The sequence below is a fragment of the Anomaloglossus baeobatrachus genome, chromosome 5 (genome assembly GCF_048569485.1).
Source record: "Anomaloglossus baeobatrachus isolate aAnoBae1 chromosome 5, aAnoBae1.hap1, whole genome shotgun sequence".
Lineage (NCBI taxonomy): Eukaryota > Metazoa > Chordata > Amphibia > Anura > Aromobatidae > Anomaloglossus > Anomaloglossus baeobatrachus.
Window position 1 is genome coordinate 550,157,429 of NC_134357.1, and position 19,200 is coordinate 550,176,628.

The 19,200-nt window shown below is 44.3% G+C and overlaps 1 protein-coding gene across 1 annotated transcript in view; it reads left to right on the forward strand.

The window, feature by feature from the left end:
• LOC142312276 (uncharacterized) overlaps window positions 1–19,200 on the forward strand; it is a 168,640-nt gene that overhangs the window by 62,522 nt on the left and 86,918 nt on the right. Inside the window, 2 exon segments of the mRNA XM_075351210.1 lie at window positions 17,617–18,409; window positions 18,411–18,608. Of these exon segments, the coding sequence (XP_075207325.1) occupies window positions 17,617–18,409; window positions 18,411–18,608 (991 nt within the window).

Genomic DNA, 19,200 nt, shown 5'->3' on the forward strand with positions numbered 1-19,200 from the left:
ATCGATCCGCTCTAAAAGAGACATTTATCACATCTGAGCTCCAGTTCTTCTCGGCGCACGCCATGCACCCCACTAAAATCCCCAGTGTAGCCGATAAAGTGAGGAAGTTCGCTAGACGGGAATCCTCTGGGAGGTGGACCTGAACCTCTAACAGGTTTCTGATCAACTGCTTCAAGCCATATCCCTATGTAACACATCACTATTAGGGAAGATAGAGGAGGTACACTCTGAGGTGGAACTGCTTCAGCAAGACCTGCAGGCTTTGAGGGATCACATCACAGAGGCTGAGTTCAGCATATCCCATCAGGAAGATACAGTGACTCACATGTCTTCAAAATTAACTAAAGTGGAGATGTCCATGAACGCCTGAAGGCAGAAAGTAGATGACCTTAAAAATAGGATGCGCCGCAACAACATCCGTGTAATAGGCCAGGTCAACAACCAGAGCAGTTTCTGGAAGAATGGCTCAAATCCAATCTGGGCAATGACTTCTCTGCAACCTTTGCAGTGGAAAAAATAGAGTCCCCACGCGACCCCTTCCGCCCTGAGCACCTCCTAGACCCTTTCTGACACGGCTCCTCAATTGCAAGGACAGGGATACGGCTCTGCGCCTGGTCAGTCACAGGGGCCCGCTCAAACATGATAATGCCAGGATTTCCATCTTTCCCGACTTCTCAGTGGATCTTCAGAAACAAAGAGCACAATTCCTCAACGTTAAAAAGTCGCTTAAGGAGCGTAACATCCTGTACTCTATGGTCTACCCAGTCCGGCTCCGGATTATCCACGAGGGCAAATCATTATTTTTTTTTTCTACCCTGGATGAGGCCGTTGAAAGGCTCTAGCTGCACCCAGGAAGCAGGGGGAAGTGATTGCTTTTTTTGTCCGTTAACTTCTCCTCCTTGAATGCTGTGTGTGTCCGCCAGGACAGGAGAGGCAAAGAAAGTTCTCCTCTTTGATGCCTTTCTTCTGTCTGTTATACCGCTAAGCTACCCGGACAAGGGAGCGCTCTGTTGGTATGCAGGCTATAACGTCTATACCTAACACTGATTACAGTGACGGTATCCCCTTGGTGGTTTGAACTGGAGGGCACTGGACATTGCTCTCCATTTTCTGCGTTTATATGTGGAGGGCCTGATGTGGGCACTTAGATTCCATCATGGACTATGTGCAGAATATCAGGTCCTTAGTATGGATTGTTTGGGGCCTCAAATCTCCTGGTAAGCGCACTAAAGTCTTCTCACAGCTCAGGTGGTATAAACCCCATATAGTGGCACTAGTAGAAACGCATTTAACCAGATACACCGCTAAATTTGTACAAAACCCGTCAGTACAGTGGTCCATACGAGCAACACCTGGGGGGTCTCCCTGCTGATACATAAATCTCTGCGCCGGGGCCTCAGAACCGCTTGTAGGGACTCGGAGGGCGGATTTGGTTTTGTACACGCTGTCACTGACTCCCGGGAGTATGTTATTATCTGCATTTATAACCCTCCTCCAGCCAACCTAGGGGGTTGTCAGCTTTGCACTAAATTATCCAGACACCCATGTGCTCTATATGGGGGACTTTAATCTGGTCATGAACCGTGGTTTAGCTAAATTTCGTATGGACAACGTCCCCACTGAGCCACCCTCAACGCTTTTTCAGCCTATATGCAGGGTAACGGTCGGTTGGCTGGACCTGTGGAGATTACGTCATCCGGACATGCATGAATACACCTGTCACTCCTCCACTAAGCGTACCCTTATCCGACTGGATTATATATTTGGATCCAACGACTTTTCCTAGAACACGGTAACAGAGGGGTTTCGGAACATAGCCTTGTAATATTGTCACTTAATTTCAGTCGGTTGACATATAGACCATATAGACAACAATGGAAGCTAAATACATTTTGGTTAAAATTAACTGGACCTAATGATAGGATCCCCGAACAACTGGATTGTTTTATAAATGCACACACAGGGCCTCGTTACGCTATCGTTTTCTGGGATACCCTCAAAATTTACGCAGTTGCCTTATTTCGACCATTTCATACATTAAAGAGAACTACCTTTCAAGACGATGATATAGCTGAACAACAGCTAAGGTAGGAAGAAAAGGTGTACATATCGAACCCCTCTAATGATAATCGGTTGCGATGGCTACAGTCACATTATGTGCAACACTTAGAAAAAAATCCAAATGCAAATTATTCTTTACTTGCAAATCCTATTTTGAGTTGGGGAATCAATCCAGTAAATTCTTAGCTTTTATGGTCCGACAACATAATTCCTTCAATACCATACTTCAGATCCGTAGGCCCAACGGTAGTATTGCCACCTTCCTGGCAGATATTCTCTACATGACTTTTATGGTTCTTTATAAAAATCTAAAAGTGGGGTGATGGTAGATGACTACATGGCGTATCTGGCTGACGTGGACTTCCTGAGGTTGACCGCTGCACAACAATCCTTTTTGGAAGTCGACATTGCTTTGGATGAACTAAAATCTGTGATTGCTGATTTGGCTTTGGGTAAGGCTCCGGGGCCGGATGGCTTCCTGTGGAGCTGCATGGAAGATACCAGGAGTTTCTGTTACTACCCCTGCTAGAAGTTCTCATGCAGACCACCTGGGAGCTTCCCTTCCAGACTTCTTTTATGAGGCTATATTATAGTACTTGAAAGAGGGGAAAGACCCATCTCCCTAGTTAATGTGGACTACAAAATTTTCATTTAAATTCTGGCATCCAGACTGAATATGGTAATTTTAGATATTAACCTAGACCCAACGGGCTTTATGCCAGGGAAGAATACTTCCGTTAATATTAGACGTGTTCAGTAGGTTGTCCACTACAATACCACTGTGACAGATAATGAATGGGCCTTGGCCTCGCTGGACTCAGCCAAGGCATTCTATTTCCTGGAATAGAACTTCCTGATGGCCTGTGTTCAGAACTTTGGATTTGGTTCCCAATTCTGTGCTTGGATCAAAATGCTCTATCGGGCTCCTACGGCCAGAATGGCAGTCAATGGAATCTCATCGGAACCTTTCATACCCTAGCCATTGACGCTTTAGCAATCAAGATACGTTTAGACAGACCGGTCAAAGCATTGAGATTGCTGACTGGATAGATACAATTGGCCTGTATGCAGATGATATGATTATATTCCTGCATGATGTGGAGCGGTCACTGCCTTGGGTTGTCGGGGTTATAGACGACTTCACTAATACTCTGGACTGGGTATAAACTGGAATAAATCCAATTTGATGTCCCTTTCCCGTTGTCTCACGCCACATCTAGGGCCTTTATCCCCTTTATGTTTAGTTTCTAGCTTTAAATTTTAAGGCATCATCATACAAAAGGATAGCAGGCAAGACATCCCATCCAATATATATAGCCTCTTTTAGAACTGACTAAGCAAAAATTTCTACTGTGGAGCAAGCTTCCCCTATCAGTCCAGTGCTGCATTAATATAATAAAGATGATGCAGCGGGGACTGGCCATCTATTTGATTTCCTTGAAGTAGAAGATCTGGGACCGTACAAGCTGCTGCCTCTTCATAGACTGGCACGGCAGGTATGGAGACAGACTAAAAGGGTCGTGCATTTGTCCAATAGTATAGCTGAAATGCCCCTATAGCAAAATGTGTATTTCTCCACCCTGATAGACCACCCATCCTCCACATTCTGGAGTTCGCACGGCGTTTCCTCTCTTGGTCAGATATATGAACAAAATGTCTTATCCTTTGAACAGATCCAGCCCAGATTTAATGATACCAGATGTCACTTCTTTAGATATTTGCAGCTCAGAACGGCGATCCAGCATCCCTTGAGACCTCATCAAGGAACCGCTCTAATTTCCACCTTCCCTTTAATAGGGATACTTTGGTCTCAGGGCCTGAAGGGGCTGATTTCCTCTCTGTATACATACCTGCTGTCTGTAGGGAATGAGTCCCAACCTTTTTCAGTCAAAGAAAAGTGGGGGCTGCTGATTTTAAATATGCAGAAGGACGTCTGGGAGGAGGTCTTGGAATCTCCTACTAGGGTCTCCATGGCAATTAACAATAAGATGATCCAGATCTATATAATACACTAGGCGTACCTTACCCCACTGATATTAGTAAAGATGGGACATCGGGAGGCGTCATAGTGCCCGCAGTGTTATGGGGAGGATTCAGATTTTATCCACATGATTTGAAGTTGCCCGGTAATCGCTGTCTTTTGGTGTGAGGTTGTCGCACTCTTCTCCTCCCTGGCCTCCTTCACCATACCTCTTGATACATTACTCTGTCTGTTTGGAGTCTTGGACGAGGGGACCTGGTCTCACAGCTACAAAATTTTCCTGCAGGAATCCCTCTTTATGGCTAGGAAGCTTATTACCTTACGGTGGATGGGCAGCTCCCCCCGACTCTACGTACATGGATTGAACTAGTCAATATGATGCTCCCTTATGAGCGGACGATGTATCAGAACAGAGGTTGCCCTGAGAAATATAATAAAGTCTGAAAAATGTGGAACTCTTCTCCCCTGACATTATCAACATCAGAGTGATCACTTTGTGAGTGTTTTGGTTTGGACTGTATTATGAGAAGTATACTGGGAAGTGGAACTTTATTGTGCTAATTTCTTTTAGGTTGGTGCCAAAGCAAATTGTCACTGCAATATGTCTGTCACGTTTGTTCCTCTTGTTCTTTGCATTCTATTTTGGTGTCTTGGCACCCCAGGTATTTGGATCCTGGACTTTATCAACACTGAACCCTGCTGCAACTATGTAAATGTGTATTACGTTTATATTCTATACCTGGTATATTTCCATTATTTAATAAACGAATTAAAAAAAAAACAAAACACGTGGTAAATGTTGTGACATAACTCTATGATTCAAGGGCATAAAAATTCCAAGTTTGAAAATAGTGAAATTTTAGACATTTTCACCAAGTTTCCGATATTTTCACAAATAAAAGCAAAAAATAATGTCCTAAATTTACCACTAACATGAAAAACAGTCTCAGAATTACTGGGATCCGTTGAAGTGTTCCAGGGTTGTAACCTCATAAAGTGACACTGGTCAGAATTGAAAAAGTTGGGCTGGTCATGAATGTGAAAACAGGTTCAGGGGTGAAGGGATTAAATATTCAATAAGAGCCAAGTGTGAATTTCTGTACAATAGTTTCCCTTTAAACCAAATAACTACCGTATTTTTTGCTTTATAAGACGCACCTGATTATAAGACGCACCCCCAAATTTGGTGAAGGAAAAGAGAATTTTTTTTTTATTAATGTTAAATGGGGTCCATCTTATAATGCCAGTGTCCCTCTAACAAATCATATAGGGTATATGTCCCTCATAGCCCCCCATCCTAAAATTAGCCCCCTTAATCTGGATATGGCCCCCTTATATTGAATATAGCCCCCTTGTGATGGCACACGTTCCCCTGTGCTGCCTATGGCCTCCTATGGATTGCATACATTCCCCTGTGCTGCCTATGGCCCCCTATGGATTGCATACATTCCCCTGTGCTGCCTATGGTCCCCTATGGATTGCATACATTTCCCTGTGCTGCCTATGGCCCCCTATGGATTGCATACGTTCCCCTGTGCTGCCTATGGTCCCCTATGGATTGCACACGTTCCCCTGTGTTAGATAGCGCCCCCATGCTGCTGCCCATGGCCCCTCTAGATCGCCCAAGTCACCTGTTAGATATCGCCCCCATGGTGCTGCCCATGGTCCCTATATAGATCGCACAAGTCCCCCTGTGTTAGATATCGCCCCATAGTGCTGCCCATGGCCCCTATATAGATCGCACAAGTCCCCCTGTGTTAGATATCGCCCCCATAGTGCTGCCCATGGCCCCTATATAGATCGCACAAGTCCCCCTGTGTTAGATATCGCCCCCATAGTGCTGCCCATGGCCCCTTTAGATCGCACAAGTCCCCCTGTGTTAGATATCGCCCCCAGGCTGCTGCCCATAGTAAAATAAAACACTCTTTCCTTACCTCCTGCAGCGCTGATCTCCCTCCTCTCTCCCTCCGTGCTTCTCTTCCTTACTTCCTGGTTCTAGTGCCGGTCATGTGATCGGCACAGCAGACTGAGATCTCTGCGTGCCTGATCACAGTGGAAGCAGGGACACGGGGAGAAACGCTGGAGGGGGTAAGTTAAAGCTTTTTTATTTTAGAATGAGCAGCAGCATGGGGGCCAAATCTAACACGGGGGGGCATGTACCATCAGAGGGGCACGCAGAGACATATAATATGCACCGCTGCCCCAGCCCCTCACTGCGTGCGATTTCAGCACCACCGGAGATGGACAGCGGCTGTGCATATTATATGAGCGGGAGCAGGAGATCAAACGCTGCCGCCGCAGTGTTCACCTGCCCCCAGCAGCGCCCCCTCCTCCCCTGGACCCTGCAGTGTACATATATATATAACCCCCCCCCCCGTATATCCGGCTTATAAGACGCACCCCCTACTTTCCCCCAAAGTTTGGGGGAACAAAAGTGCGTCTTTATAAAGCGAAAAATAAAGCTTCCCTCGCCAATTCCCCAATCCTACAAGCCCCAGACTTCACCCGACGGTTCATAGTTCAGACAGATGCCAGTGCATTTGGCCTGGGGGCAGTACTCAGCCAGGTAAATGGGAAGGGAGAAGAGCATCCGGTGGTGTTTCTCAGCCGTAAGCTCTTATCCCGGGAAGTGGCCTATGCCACTGTGGAGAAGGAGTGCCTTGCTATATTGTGGGCCCTGCGGAAGCTGCAGCCCTACCTATATGGACGCAACTTCACCATACTAACAGACCACAACCCTCTGAGCTGGCTACACCAGGTGGCCGGCGACAATGGTAAGCTACTGCGGTGGGGCTTGGCACTACAGCAGTATGATTTTACCATTCAACACAGGAAGGGTGTTGAGCATGGCAACGCTGACGGGCTGTCCCGGCAGGGGGATGCCAGCAAGGTAGGCTTAGGAGACGATTGGCAAATCAATCTCCCATGCTACCTCAAAAAGGGGGAGGTGTCATGTAAAACTGTTGAAGGTTCTTCACCCCCCCTCGTTTCCACCCTCAGCCACAGATCGTCATGACGATTATCTGATCGGCCTGGAAGCTTAAGGTATTTACGACATGGGTGATGGTATATCTACAGAAAACAAAATGCAGAGAAAGACAATTCTTTGTTATATTGGCGGGAAAACTTCCAAAGCAGGTTTTAAGTGCTACGTTAATGCTAGAAAAATGAAAAACATATTTCCAGAATCCCTGTGGAGTGCTGAACCCAACGCACAGTCTAGTTCCACTGGGAGATCGCCGGAATCACGACAAATGAGTATTGGGCAGTAAAATCATACTAGATGCGTTGTGTTTGGTATCAATGTAAATGTAAAATCGAGATATAAAATATGACGCTAATATCTTTCACCTGTGTGACCCAGGAGCAAAGATATGAAAAACCCTAGAATTATGGAACTTTGTGACAATCTCAAGCCCAGCCCACAAGAGACTGTAAAATGATGTCACCGACAAGGGGGGCTAGCTAGGGCATAAGAGACAGCTCCTGTCTGGGGGGCTCAGTCAGTACTTGGAGGGCATCAGAAAGGGTGATGCTGGCCGTTCTTCTACCATCTTGGAGTTCCCTCCACTCCCTAAGTAGACGCCATTTCTATGGCACAAGCTTAGTAAGTTTCATGTTTATAGTTTTTATTTTTATGTAACTGTCTATACTGCAATTGTATTGTTCCCTTTTGTAAATTCTTGTATATTTTTTTTTAAACACTGCCTATTTTCGGATTAAATATATAAAAATTTAATAGTTTCTTTCCTCATGCTTTATATACGAATCCAAAACCCCGAAGGGCCTTATGCTATCTGTAACGGGTCCCCAAATATCCCGGAAAAGCTGGGTGGTGGCAGCGTAATTGCTATTGCAGTGAATTATTGGAGTGCTATTATTAAGGGTACTGAGGTGTGTGTATGTGTGTGTATATATATATGTATATATATATATATATATATATATATATATATATATATATATTCCATTAGCGGGAATCGGTGATATATACATTTACACTTGCTGTGAGACCTCCAATATTTGGCATTATTAGCTCAGCAGCCTCATCTTATGCATTGTCCTGCTGTACGAAAAGTGGCCTGCAGACAAGGTGGGCGCTAGAGAGTAGTCGTGTGTAACAAATCAGTGAACAACTGCGGATTTCTAAGTGACTTCCGCGGCTGTTCGTGACACTGGCCATTATGCATAAATCTCTGAAAAACGTAAAAATTCACTGTAATGAGGCAGAGGGAGTCACTATGAACTCCTATCTGGCCTGTGGTCTGGGTTTGTCTATCTTTCTACACATACGTTTAGGCATGCACAAAACTGCAGTCAACAACAGCACCTTTGAAAAGATGGACACTGCTGAACTGAGGCCAAACTGAGTCCAGGGTAATTCTGCTGCCTCTTTATAGTGATTGGATCTGTCGGGGGTTTTATCTGAATCACATACTGTATTTTGATGATGTACATGGAAACCCTAATCTAAGTGCTCTGCATAGAGCACAGGATAAATGTGAAGTGATCCAAATTGCCCCCAAATAGCATTGAATTCAACCCACAAAGAAACCAAGTCTCCACTCAGTTTTATCATTTGTTAATGGAACTGGAGGGGCCACATTAAAAGCACTAGAGATTCAGCAAACTCTGCGCTCCCAAATCCAAATGCCCACCACCCTTCTGAGCACCACAATGTGTGTAAACCACATTTAATGTCCAAATGTTTAGCATTCTTGTAGTGAGGTGAGCCCGCTTAATGTAAGGGGTGTGTGTGTCTCCAGAAACATGAGCTGGGCACAATGTACAGGCACAACAGTGTATTGCACATTACCAGGGCATTGTGGCAGATAACGATTACAGAAGATTTTCCATTCAAAAAGTTAAATGGCGCTCCTTCCCTTATGATCCCTGCCGTGCACCCAAACAGTTAATTTCCACCACCTATGGGCTTTTGATGTACTTGGAAGAAATTGCTTAACAAATTGTATGGTGCATTTTCTTTTGCTATCCTTGTGAAGATGCAAAATTTGTGGGTAAAGTAACATTTTTGTGATTAAAAAAGTAAAATCTAAATTTTTTTTAATTCCACAATGCGTTAGTTCATGCGAAGCACATGAAGGGTTAATAACGTATTGAATGTAGTTTTGAACAGTTTGAGGGGTGCAGTTTTTAGATCGGTGTCATTTTTGGGTATTTTCTGTCATATAGGCCCCTCAAAGTCACTTCAAATGTGATGTGGTTCTAAAAAAAATAAAAAATAGATTTTTAACTTTTGTTGGAGAAACATGAAATTGCTGATAAGCACTTAACCCTTCTAATTACTAACAAAAAAAAACACTGCTGTTTCAAAAATTGTGCTGATGTAAAGTAGACACGTGGAGCGCAGCGATGTAGCTTGAGAGCGGCCGAACAGAGACAGAGCTCCCGGCATTCTGATATTATCCTGCGGAATCCTCCTGGTATGCGGCCTCCCCTGTCCCTTGCGGCAGTCTCCTGTGTGAAGGGAATCCCCTGAGCTTCTGAGGAGCAGATCAATAAGTTCTGACCCAACGGGGCTCCCCTGAATTCTCCTGGACAGAGACACAGATCCACTTCAGTGCGGCGGTCATCCTAGGAGCATGCTGTACGCTGGCCTCCGGACACCAGAGCGCTTCCTCCTTTCCCCCTGCAGCTAAGGTGACACAGCGGGGGACCTGACAACACTGCACCAGACACTACACCGGAGGATGGAGATCGCAGTGGTGAGTGCCCTGAAGACGGGCCCTGCGTTTTCTCCTCCTCCATCTGTGGCCCGCACCTCCAGCCATCTTATTCTTTCCATCCCCCTGCTCTCCCTTAGTGTGGAGTCTCATACCTGAGCGCTGTCGTGGGTTGCGGAATCCACTGGGAACTGGACTGTGCGGCCACTAGGAGGATATAGCTGTCAGCTCTGCAGCATCTAGCAAAGCACTTCTCTCTTCTACTGTGACACAATAGAAGGGGCATGGATATTACCTCCCCTCCCCAACCTCCTGCTTTACTGTCATATAGCTCTGCAGGGACTCTGGCCTCAGAGTTCTGCCCCTTGAGGAAGAACCCGGACCCCCCCTTGTCAGCTGTTGAGATGTGGGGATCGATCCGCTCTAAAAGAGACATTTATCACATCTGAGCTCCAGTTCTTCTCGGCGCACGCCATGCACCCCACTAAAATCCCCAGTGTAGCCGATAAAGTGAGGAAGTTCGCTAGACGGGAATCCTCTGGGAGGTGGACCTGAACCTCTAACAGGTTTCTGATCAACTGCTTCAAGCCATATCCCTATGTAACACATCACTATTAGGGAAGATAGAGGAGGTACACTCTGAGGTGGAACTGCTTCAGCAAGACCTGCAGGCTTTGAGGGATCACATCACAGAGGCTGAGTTCAGCATATCCCATCAGGAAGATACAGTGACTCACATGTCTTCAAAATTAACTAAAGTGGAGATGTCCATGAACGCCTGAAGGCAGAAAGTAGATGACCTTAAAAATAGGATGCGCCGCAACAACATCCGTGTAATAGGCCAGGTCAACAACCAGAGCAGTTTCTGGAAGAATGGCTCAAATCCAATCTGGGCAATGACTTCTCTGCAACCTTTGCAGTGGAAAAAATAGAGTCCCCACGCGACCCCTTCCGCCCTGAGCACCTCCTAGACCCTTTCTGACACGGCTCCTCAATTGCAAGGACAGGGATACGGCTCTGCGCCTGGTCAGTCACAGGGGCCCGCTCAAACATGATAATGCCAGGATTTCCATCTTTCCCGACTTCTCAGTGGATCTTCAGAAACAAAGAGCACAATTCCTCAACGTTAAAAAGTCGCTTAAGGAGCGTAACATCCTGTACTCTATGGTCTACCCAGTCCGGCTCCGGATTATCCACGAGGGCAAATCATTATTTTTTTTTTCTACCCTGGATGAGGCCGTTGAAAGGCTCTAGCTGCACCCAGGAAGCAGGGGGAAGTGATTGCTTTTTTTGTCCGTTAACTTCTCCTCCTTGAATGCTGTGTGTGTCCGCCAGGACAGGAGAGGCAAAGAAAGTTCTCCTCTTTGATGCCTTTCTTCTGTCTGTTATACCGCTAAGCTACCCGGACAAGGGAGCGCTCTGTTGGTATGCAGGCTATAACGTCTATACCTAACACTGATTACAGTGACGGTATCCCCTTGGTGGTTTGAACTGGAGGGCACTGGACATTGCTCTCCATTTTCTGCGTTTATATGTGGAGGGCCTGATGTGGGCACTTAGATTCCATCATGGACTATGTGCAGAATATCAGGTCCTTAGTATGGATTGTTTGGGGCCTCAAATCTCCTGGTAAGCGCACTAAAGTCTTCTCACAGCTCAGGTGGTATAAACCCCATATAGTGGCACTAGTAGAAACGCATTTAACCAGATACACCGCTAAATTTGTACAAAACCCGTCAGTACAGTGGTCCATACGAGCAACACCTGGGGGGTCTCCCTGCTGATACATAAATCTCTGCGCTGGGGCCTCAGAACCGCTTGTAGGGACTCGGAGGGCGGATTTGGTTTTGTACACGCTGTCACTGACTCCCGGGAGTATGTTATTATCTGCATTTATAACCCTCCTCCAGCCAACCTAGGGGGTTGTCAGCTTTGCACTAAATTATCCAGACACCCATGTGCTCTATATGGGGGACTTTAATCTGGTCATGAACCGTGGTTTAGCTAAATTTCGTATGGACAACGTCCCCACTGAGCCACCCTCAACGCTTTTTCAGCCTATATGCAGGGTAACGGTCGGTTGGCTGGACCTGTGGAGATTACGTCATCCGGACATGCATGAATACACCTGTCACTCCTCCACTAAGCGTACCCTTATCCGACTGGATTATATATTTGGATCCAACGACTTTTCCTAGAACACGGTAACAGAGGGGTTTCGGAACATAGCCTTGTAATATTGTCACTTAATTTCAGTCGGTTGACATATAGACCATATAGACAACAATGGAAGCTAAATACATTTTGGTTAAAATTAACTGGACCTAATGATAGGATCCCCGAACAACTGGATTGTTTTATAAATGCACACACAGGGCCTCGTTACGCTATCGTTTTCTGGGATACCCTCAAAATTTACGCAGTTGCCTTATTTCGACCATTTCATACATTAAAGAGAACTACCTTTCAAGACGATGATATTGCTGAACAACAGCTAAGGTAGGAAGAAAAGGTGTACATATCGAACCCCTCTAATGATAATCGGTTGCGATGGCTACAGTCACATTATGTGCAACACTTAGAAAAAAATCCAAATGCAAATTATTCTTTACTTGCAAATCCTATTTTGAGTTGGGGAATCAATCCAGTAAATTCTTAGCTTTTATGGTCCGACAACATAATTCCTTCAATACCATACTTCAGATCCGTAGGCCCAACGGTAGTATTGCCACCTTCCTGGCAGATATTCTCTACATGACTTTTATGGTTCTTTATAAAAATCTAAAAGTGGGGTGATGGTAGATGACTACATGGCGTATCTGGCTGACGTGGACTTCCTGAGGTTGACCGCTGCACAACAATCCTTTTTGGAAGTCGACATTGCTTTGGATGAACTAAAATCTGTGATTGCTGATTTGGCTTTGGGTAAGGCTCCGGGGCCGGATGGCTTCCTGTGGAGCTGCATGGAAGATACCAGGAGTTTCTGTTACTACCCCTGCTAGAAGTTCTCATGCAGACCACCTGGGAGCTTCCCTTCCAGACTTCTTTTATGAGGATATATTATAGTACTTGAAAGAGGGGAAAGACCCATCTCCCTAGTTAATGTGGACTACAAAATTTTCATTTAAATTCTGGCATCCAGACTGAATATGGTAATTTTAGATATTAACCTAGACCCAACGGGCTTTATGCCAGGGAAGAATACTTCCGTTAATATTAGACGTGTTCAGTAGGTTGTCCACTACAATACCACTGTGACAGATAATGAATGGGCCTTGGCCTCGCTGGACTCAGCCAAGGCATTCTATTTCCTGGAATAGAACTTCCTGATGGCCTGTGTTCAGAACTTTGGATTTGGTTCCCAATTCTGTGCTTGGATCAAAATGCTCTATCGGGCTCCTACGGCCAGAATGGCAGTCAATGGAATCTCATCGGAACCTTTCATACCCTAGCCATTGACGCTTTAGCAATCAAGATACGTTTAGACAGACCGGTCAAAGCATTGAGATTGCTGACTGGATAGATACAATTGGCCTGTATGCAGATGATATGATTATATTCCTGCATGATGTGGAGCGGTCACTGCCTTGGGTTGTCGGGGTTATAGACGACTTCACTAATACTCTGGACTGGGTATAAACTGGAATAAATCCAATTTGATGTCCCTTTCCCGTTGTCTCACGCCACATCTAGGGCCTTTATCCCCTTTATGTTTAGTTTCTAGCTTTAAATTTTAAGGCATCATCATACAAAAGGATAGCAGGCAAGACATCCCATCCAATATATATAGCCTCTTTTAGAACTGACTAAGCAAAAATTTCTACTGTGGAGCAAGCTTCCCCTATCAGTCCAGTGCTGCATTAATATAATAAAGATGATGCAGCGGGGACTGGCCATCTATTTGATTTCCTTGAAGTAGAAGATCTGGGACCGTACAAGCTGCTGCCTCTTCATAGACTGGCACGGCAGGTATGGAGACAGACTAAAAGGGTCGTGCATTTGTCCAATAGTATAGCTGAAATGCCCCTATAGCAAAATGTGTATTTCTCCACCCTGATAGACCACCCATCCTCCACATTCTGGAGTTCGCACGGCGTTTCCTCTCTTGGTCAGATATATGAACAAAATGTCTTATCCTTTGAACAGATCCAGCCCAGATTTAATGATACCAGATGTCACTTCTTTAGATATTTGCAGCTCAGAACGGCGATCCAGCATCCCTTGAGACCTCATCAAGGAACCGCTCTAATTTCCACCTTCCCTTTAATAGGGATACTTTGGTCTCAGGGCCTGAAGGGGCTGATTTCCTCTCTGTATACATACCTGCTGTCTGTAGGGAATGAGTCCCAACCTTTTTCAGTCAAAGAAAAGTGGGGGCTGCTGATTTTAAATATGCAGAAGGACGTCTGGGAGGAGGTCTTGGAATCTCCTACTAGGGTCTCCATGGCAATTAACAATAAGATGATCCAGATCTATATAATACACTAGGCGTACCTTACCCCACTGATATTAGTAAAGATGGGACATCGGGAGGCGTCATAGTGCCCGCAGTGTTATGGGGAGGATTCAGATTTTATCCACATGATTTGAAGTTGCCCGGTAATCGCTGTCTTTTGGTGTGAGGTTGTCGCACTCTTCTCCTCCCTGGCCTCCTTCACCATACCTCTTGATACATTACTCTGTCTGTTTGGAGTCTTGGACGAGGGGACCTGGTCTCACAGCTACAAAATTTTCCTGCAGGAATCCCTCTTTATGGCTAGGAAGCTTATTACCTTACGGTGGATGGGCAGCTCCCCCCGACTCTACGTACATGGATTGAACTAGTCAATATGATGCTCCCTTATGAGCGGACGATGTATCAGAACAGAGGTTGCCCTGAGAAATATAATAAAGTCTGAAAAATGTGGAACTCTTCTCCCCTGACATTATCAACATCAGAGTGATCACTTTGTGAGTGTTTTGGTTTGGACTGTATTATGAGAAGTATACTGGGAAGTGGAACTTTATTGTGCTAATTTCTTTTAGGTTGGTGCCAAAGCAAATTGTCACTGCAATATGTCTGTCACGTTTGTTCCTCTTGTTCTTTGCATTCTATTTTGGTGTCTTGGCACCCCAGGTATTTGGATCCTGGACTTTATCAACACTGAACCCTGCTGCAACTATGTAAATGTGTATTACGTTTATATTCTATACCTGGTATATTTCCATTATTTAATAAACGAATTAAAAAAAAAACAAAACACGTGGTAAATGTTGTGACATAACTCTATGATTCAAGGGCATAAAAATTCCAAGTTTGAAAATAGTGAAATTTTAGACATTTTCACCAAGTTTCCGATATTTTCACAAATAAAAGCAAAAAATAATGTCCTAAATTTACCACTAACATGAAAAACAGTCTCAGAATTACTGGGATCCGTTGAAGTGTTCCAGGGTTGTAACCTCATAAAGTGACACTGGTCAGAATTGAAAAAGTTGGGCTGGTCATGAATGTGAAAACAGGTTCAGGGGTGAAGGGATTAAATATTCAATAAGAGCCAAGTGTGAATTTCTGTACAATAGTTTCCCTTTAAACCAAATAACTACCGTATTTTTTGCTTTATAAGACGCACCTGATTATAAGACGCACCCCCAAATTTGGTGAAGGAAAAGAGAATTTTTTTTTTATTAATGTTAAATGGGGTCCATCTTATAATGCCAGTGTCCCTCTAACAAATCATATAGGGTATATGTCCCTCATAGCCCCCCATCCTAAAATTAGCCCCCTTAATCTGGATATGGCCCCCTTATATTGAATATAGCCCCCTTGTGATGGCACACGTTCCCCTGTGCTGCCTATGGCCTCCTATGGATTGCATACATTCCCCTGTGCTGCCTATGGCCCCCTATGGATTGCATACATTTGGATTGCATACATTCCCCTGTGCTGCCTATGGTCCCCTATGGATTGCATACATTTCCCTGTGCTGCCTATGGCCCCCTATGGATTGCATATGTTCCCCTGTGCTGCCTATGGTCCCCTATGGATTGCACACGTTCCCCTGTGTTAGATAGCGCCCCCATGCTGCTGCCCATGGCCCCTCTAGATCGCCCAAGTCACCTGTTAGATATCGCCCCCATGGTGCTGCCCATGGTCCCCATATAGATCGCACAAGTCCCCCTGTGTTAGATGTCGCCCCATAGTGCTGCCCATGGTCCCTATATAGATCGCACAAGTCCCCCTGTGTTAGATATCGCCCCCATAGTGCTGCCCATGGCCCCTATATAGATCGCACAAGTCCCCCTGTGTTAGATATCGCCCCCATAGTGCTGCCCATGGCCCCTATAGATCGCACAAGTCCCCCTGTGTTAGATATCGCCCCCAGGCTGCTGCCCATAGTAAAATAAAACACTCTTTCCTTACCTCCTGCAGCGCTGATCTCCCTCCTGTCTCCCTCCGTGCTTCTCTTCCTTACTTCCTGGTTCTAGTGCCGGTCATGTGATCGGCACAGCAGACTGAGATCTCTGCGTGCCTGATCACAGTGGAAGCAGGGACACGGGGAGAAACGCTGGAGGGGGTAAGTTAAAGCTTTTTTATTTTAGAATGAGCAGCAGCATGGGGGCCAAATCTAACACGGGGGGGCATGTACCATCAGAGGGGCACGCAGAGACATATAATATGCACCGCTGCCCCAGCCCCTCACTGCGTGCGATTTCAGCACCACCGGAGATGGACAGCGGCTGTGCATATTATATGAGCGGGAGCAGGAGATCAAACGCTGCCGCCGCAGTGTTCACCTGCCCCCAGCAGCGCCCCCTCCTCCCCTGGACCCTGCAGTGTACATATATATATAACCCCCCCCGTATATCCGGCTTATAAGACGCACCCCCTACTTTCCCCCAAAGTTTGGGGGAACAAAAGTGCATCTTTATAAAGCGAAAAATACGGTATATATTATAATATACAGATAAGAGCTGCCGAGCCACATCCTGTAATTAGCCAGAGATGTTTCACCACTAGTCACTCATTATTTTACAGATGAAGTCTGTGGAGTTTGATCATTTCAGTAGATTTGTTATTGTCTATAGTCACAGATTTTGACTACAGTAGTTGGTGTCCAAAACACTCTGATTAACCACTTCCCGCAGCCGGTTTTCTGTCCCTAATCAGGCCCCATTTTTCAAATCTGACACGTGTCACTTTCAGGTGATAGCTTTGCAGGCTTCTTGTGACTCCAATGATTCTGGTATATTTTTTTTCCAGTGAATTTCTCTATACTTCTAACTATTATGATTCCACAGGCACTTTCGCAGTGGATGTTGGAGGTTAAAAATTGCAAATATCCCATTTTATTGTCCAATACATAGAGCCCAGACTGTGCTCCAGGAGACACACACACCGTAAATTCATTGGGTTCTTCTCATTAGAGCAATGCAAAATACATGGATATTAAATGTGGTTCGGGCACATTTTGCAAGACTGAGGAATGAGGGGGAGATTTGACTTTAGGAAAGCTGATTTTGCTGGATTGGTTTATGGAAGCCATGTCACTTTTCAAGAGACTTTGAGCCAGTAATACTGTAGAAACCCTCTGTTTTTCCATTGACAGATGACGGAACTGAGGAAGGGCTTTTTTGTGGGATGGGTAGAAGTTTTTATTGGTATCGTATTTTCCTACACAATTTTTGGTGGCTTTTTATTCCAATATTTGGAAGGCAGAATGAACAAATAATTGAACACCATACATTACTGGTTCATGCTATGAAGTCTTCTGTTACACTAAACTGTCATTGTCTTAGTGAATAATTTATATTTTTGCTACATAACCTTCCATATCTATGGTAGAAATGCTCAAAAATATAAATTTCAAGGATATTTTATTAAAAAATAACTGGTTTTATTCTTAGCAGATGACTGTACCAGGAAATCAGAAGGACAAGGAACATCTTCAATTTATAAATCAGCTGACCTTTATTTCATACAGAAAACAATTGAAGTGAATGCCATTACTTCAGGTATCCCATCATCCCTTCACAACAAAGATCTATCATCTGATCCTTTGAAACAGGTCTTGTCTTCTGAATCATTACAGACTACTAAGCAAAATAAAAGTCAACAAATAGGCATCAAAATACAAAATGCTCTTAAAGTAAAGAAGCCATTTTCACCTTCAGAATATGGAAATAGTTTTCCTCCCGAAATATCTTTGGTTAAGCATCAAAAAATTCACAGAGAGGAGAAGAAATGTTCTTGTTCCAAATGTGGGAAATCTTTTAACAAGAAATCAGATCTTGTCAGGCATGAGAGCAGTCATACTGAGAATAAGCCACATTCATGTTTAGAATGTGGGAAATGTTTTGGAAAGCTTTGGCATCTTGCTACACACCACAGAATCCACACAGGGGTGAAACCATATTCATGTTCAGAATGTGGGAAATGTTTTAACCAGAAAGCACATCTTGCTATTCACCACAGAACCCACACAGGGGAGAAGCCATATTCATGTTCAGAATGTGGGAAATGTTATAACCAGAAAGCACATCTTGCTATTCACCAGAGAACCCACACAGGGGAGAAGCCATATTCATGTTCAGAATGTGGGAAATGTTATAACCAGAAAGCACATCTTGCTATTCACCACAGAACCCACACAGGGGAGAAGCCATATTCATGTTCAGAATGTGGGAAATGTTTTAACGACAAATCATCTTGCTACACACCAAAGAACCCACACAGGGGAAAAGCCATTTTCATGTTCAGAATGTGGGAAATGCTTTGGCTACAGATCATATCTTATTGCACACCAGAGAATCCACACAGGGGAGAAGCCATTTTCATGTTCAAAATGTGGGAAATGTTTTAGCGACAAATCAAAACTTATTATACATCAGAGAAGTCACACATGGAGAAGCCATTATAACAAAAATGTGAAAATTGAATTACTGGAAAATCATTTTTTGTTGACCAGCAGAAATAACTCACATGGGGAGAAAGTATAGATTTTTATTGACAAATTGTACAAAAACTCAGATAACAAAATGTCGTATAATTAAATGAGAAAGGGATATTACCTTAGAACTTACCATATTTTTGGACTATATAAGCAATTTTAACAAGAAAATATTTTGTGCATGACAAGGTGGCCAGCCGCATAGCTGATTGAACTAGCGACCATGAAAAAATGTAATAAAGAAGTGGATTACTTTGTTACAACTATTCTACATTTCGCTACAGTTATCCTTTTTATCCCTTGTTATTCGTTTATTTTGGGGATTTATTTATTTATTTTTTTGCTCCCCACTTCCAAGAGCCGTAACTTTTTATTGTTCTGACCATCTTGCCATATGAGGGCTTGTTTTTTGCTCAACGAGTTATACTTTTATATGAAACCTTACGTTTTACCATATAGTGTACTCGAAAACAGCAAAAAAATCCCAAGTGCAAAAAAGTGTGATTGCATGATGGTTTTTGGGATATTTTATTCACAGTGTTCA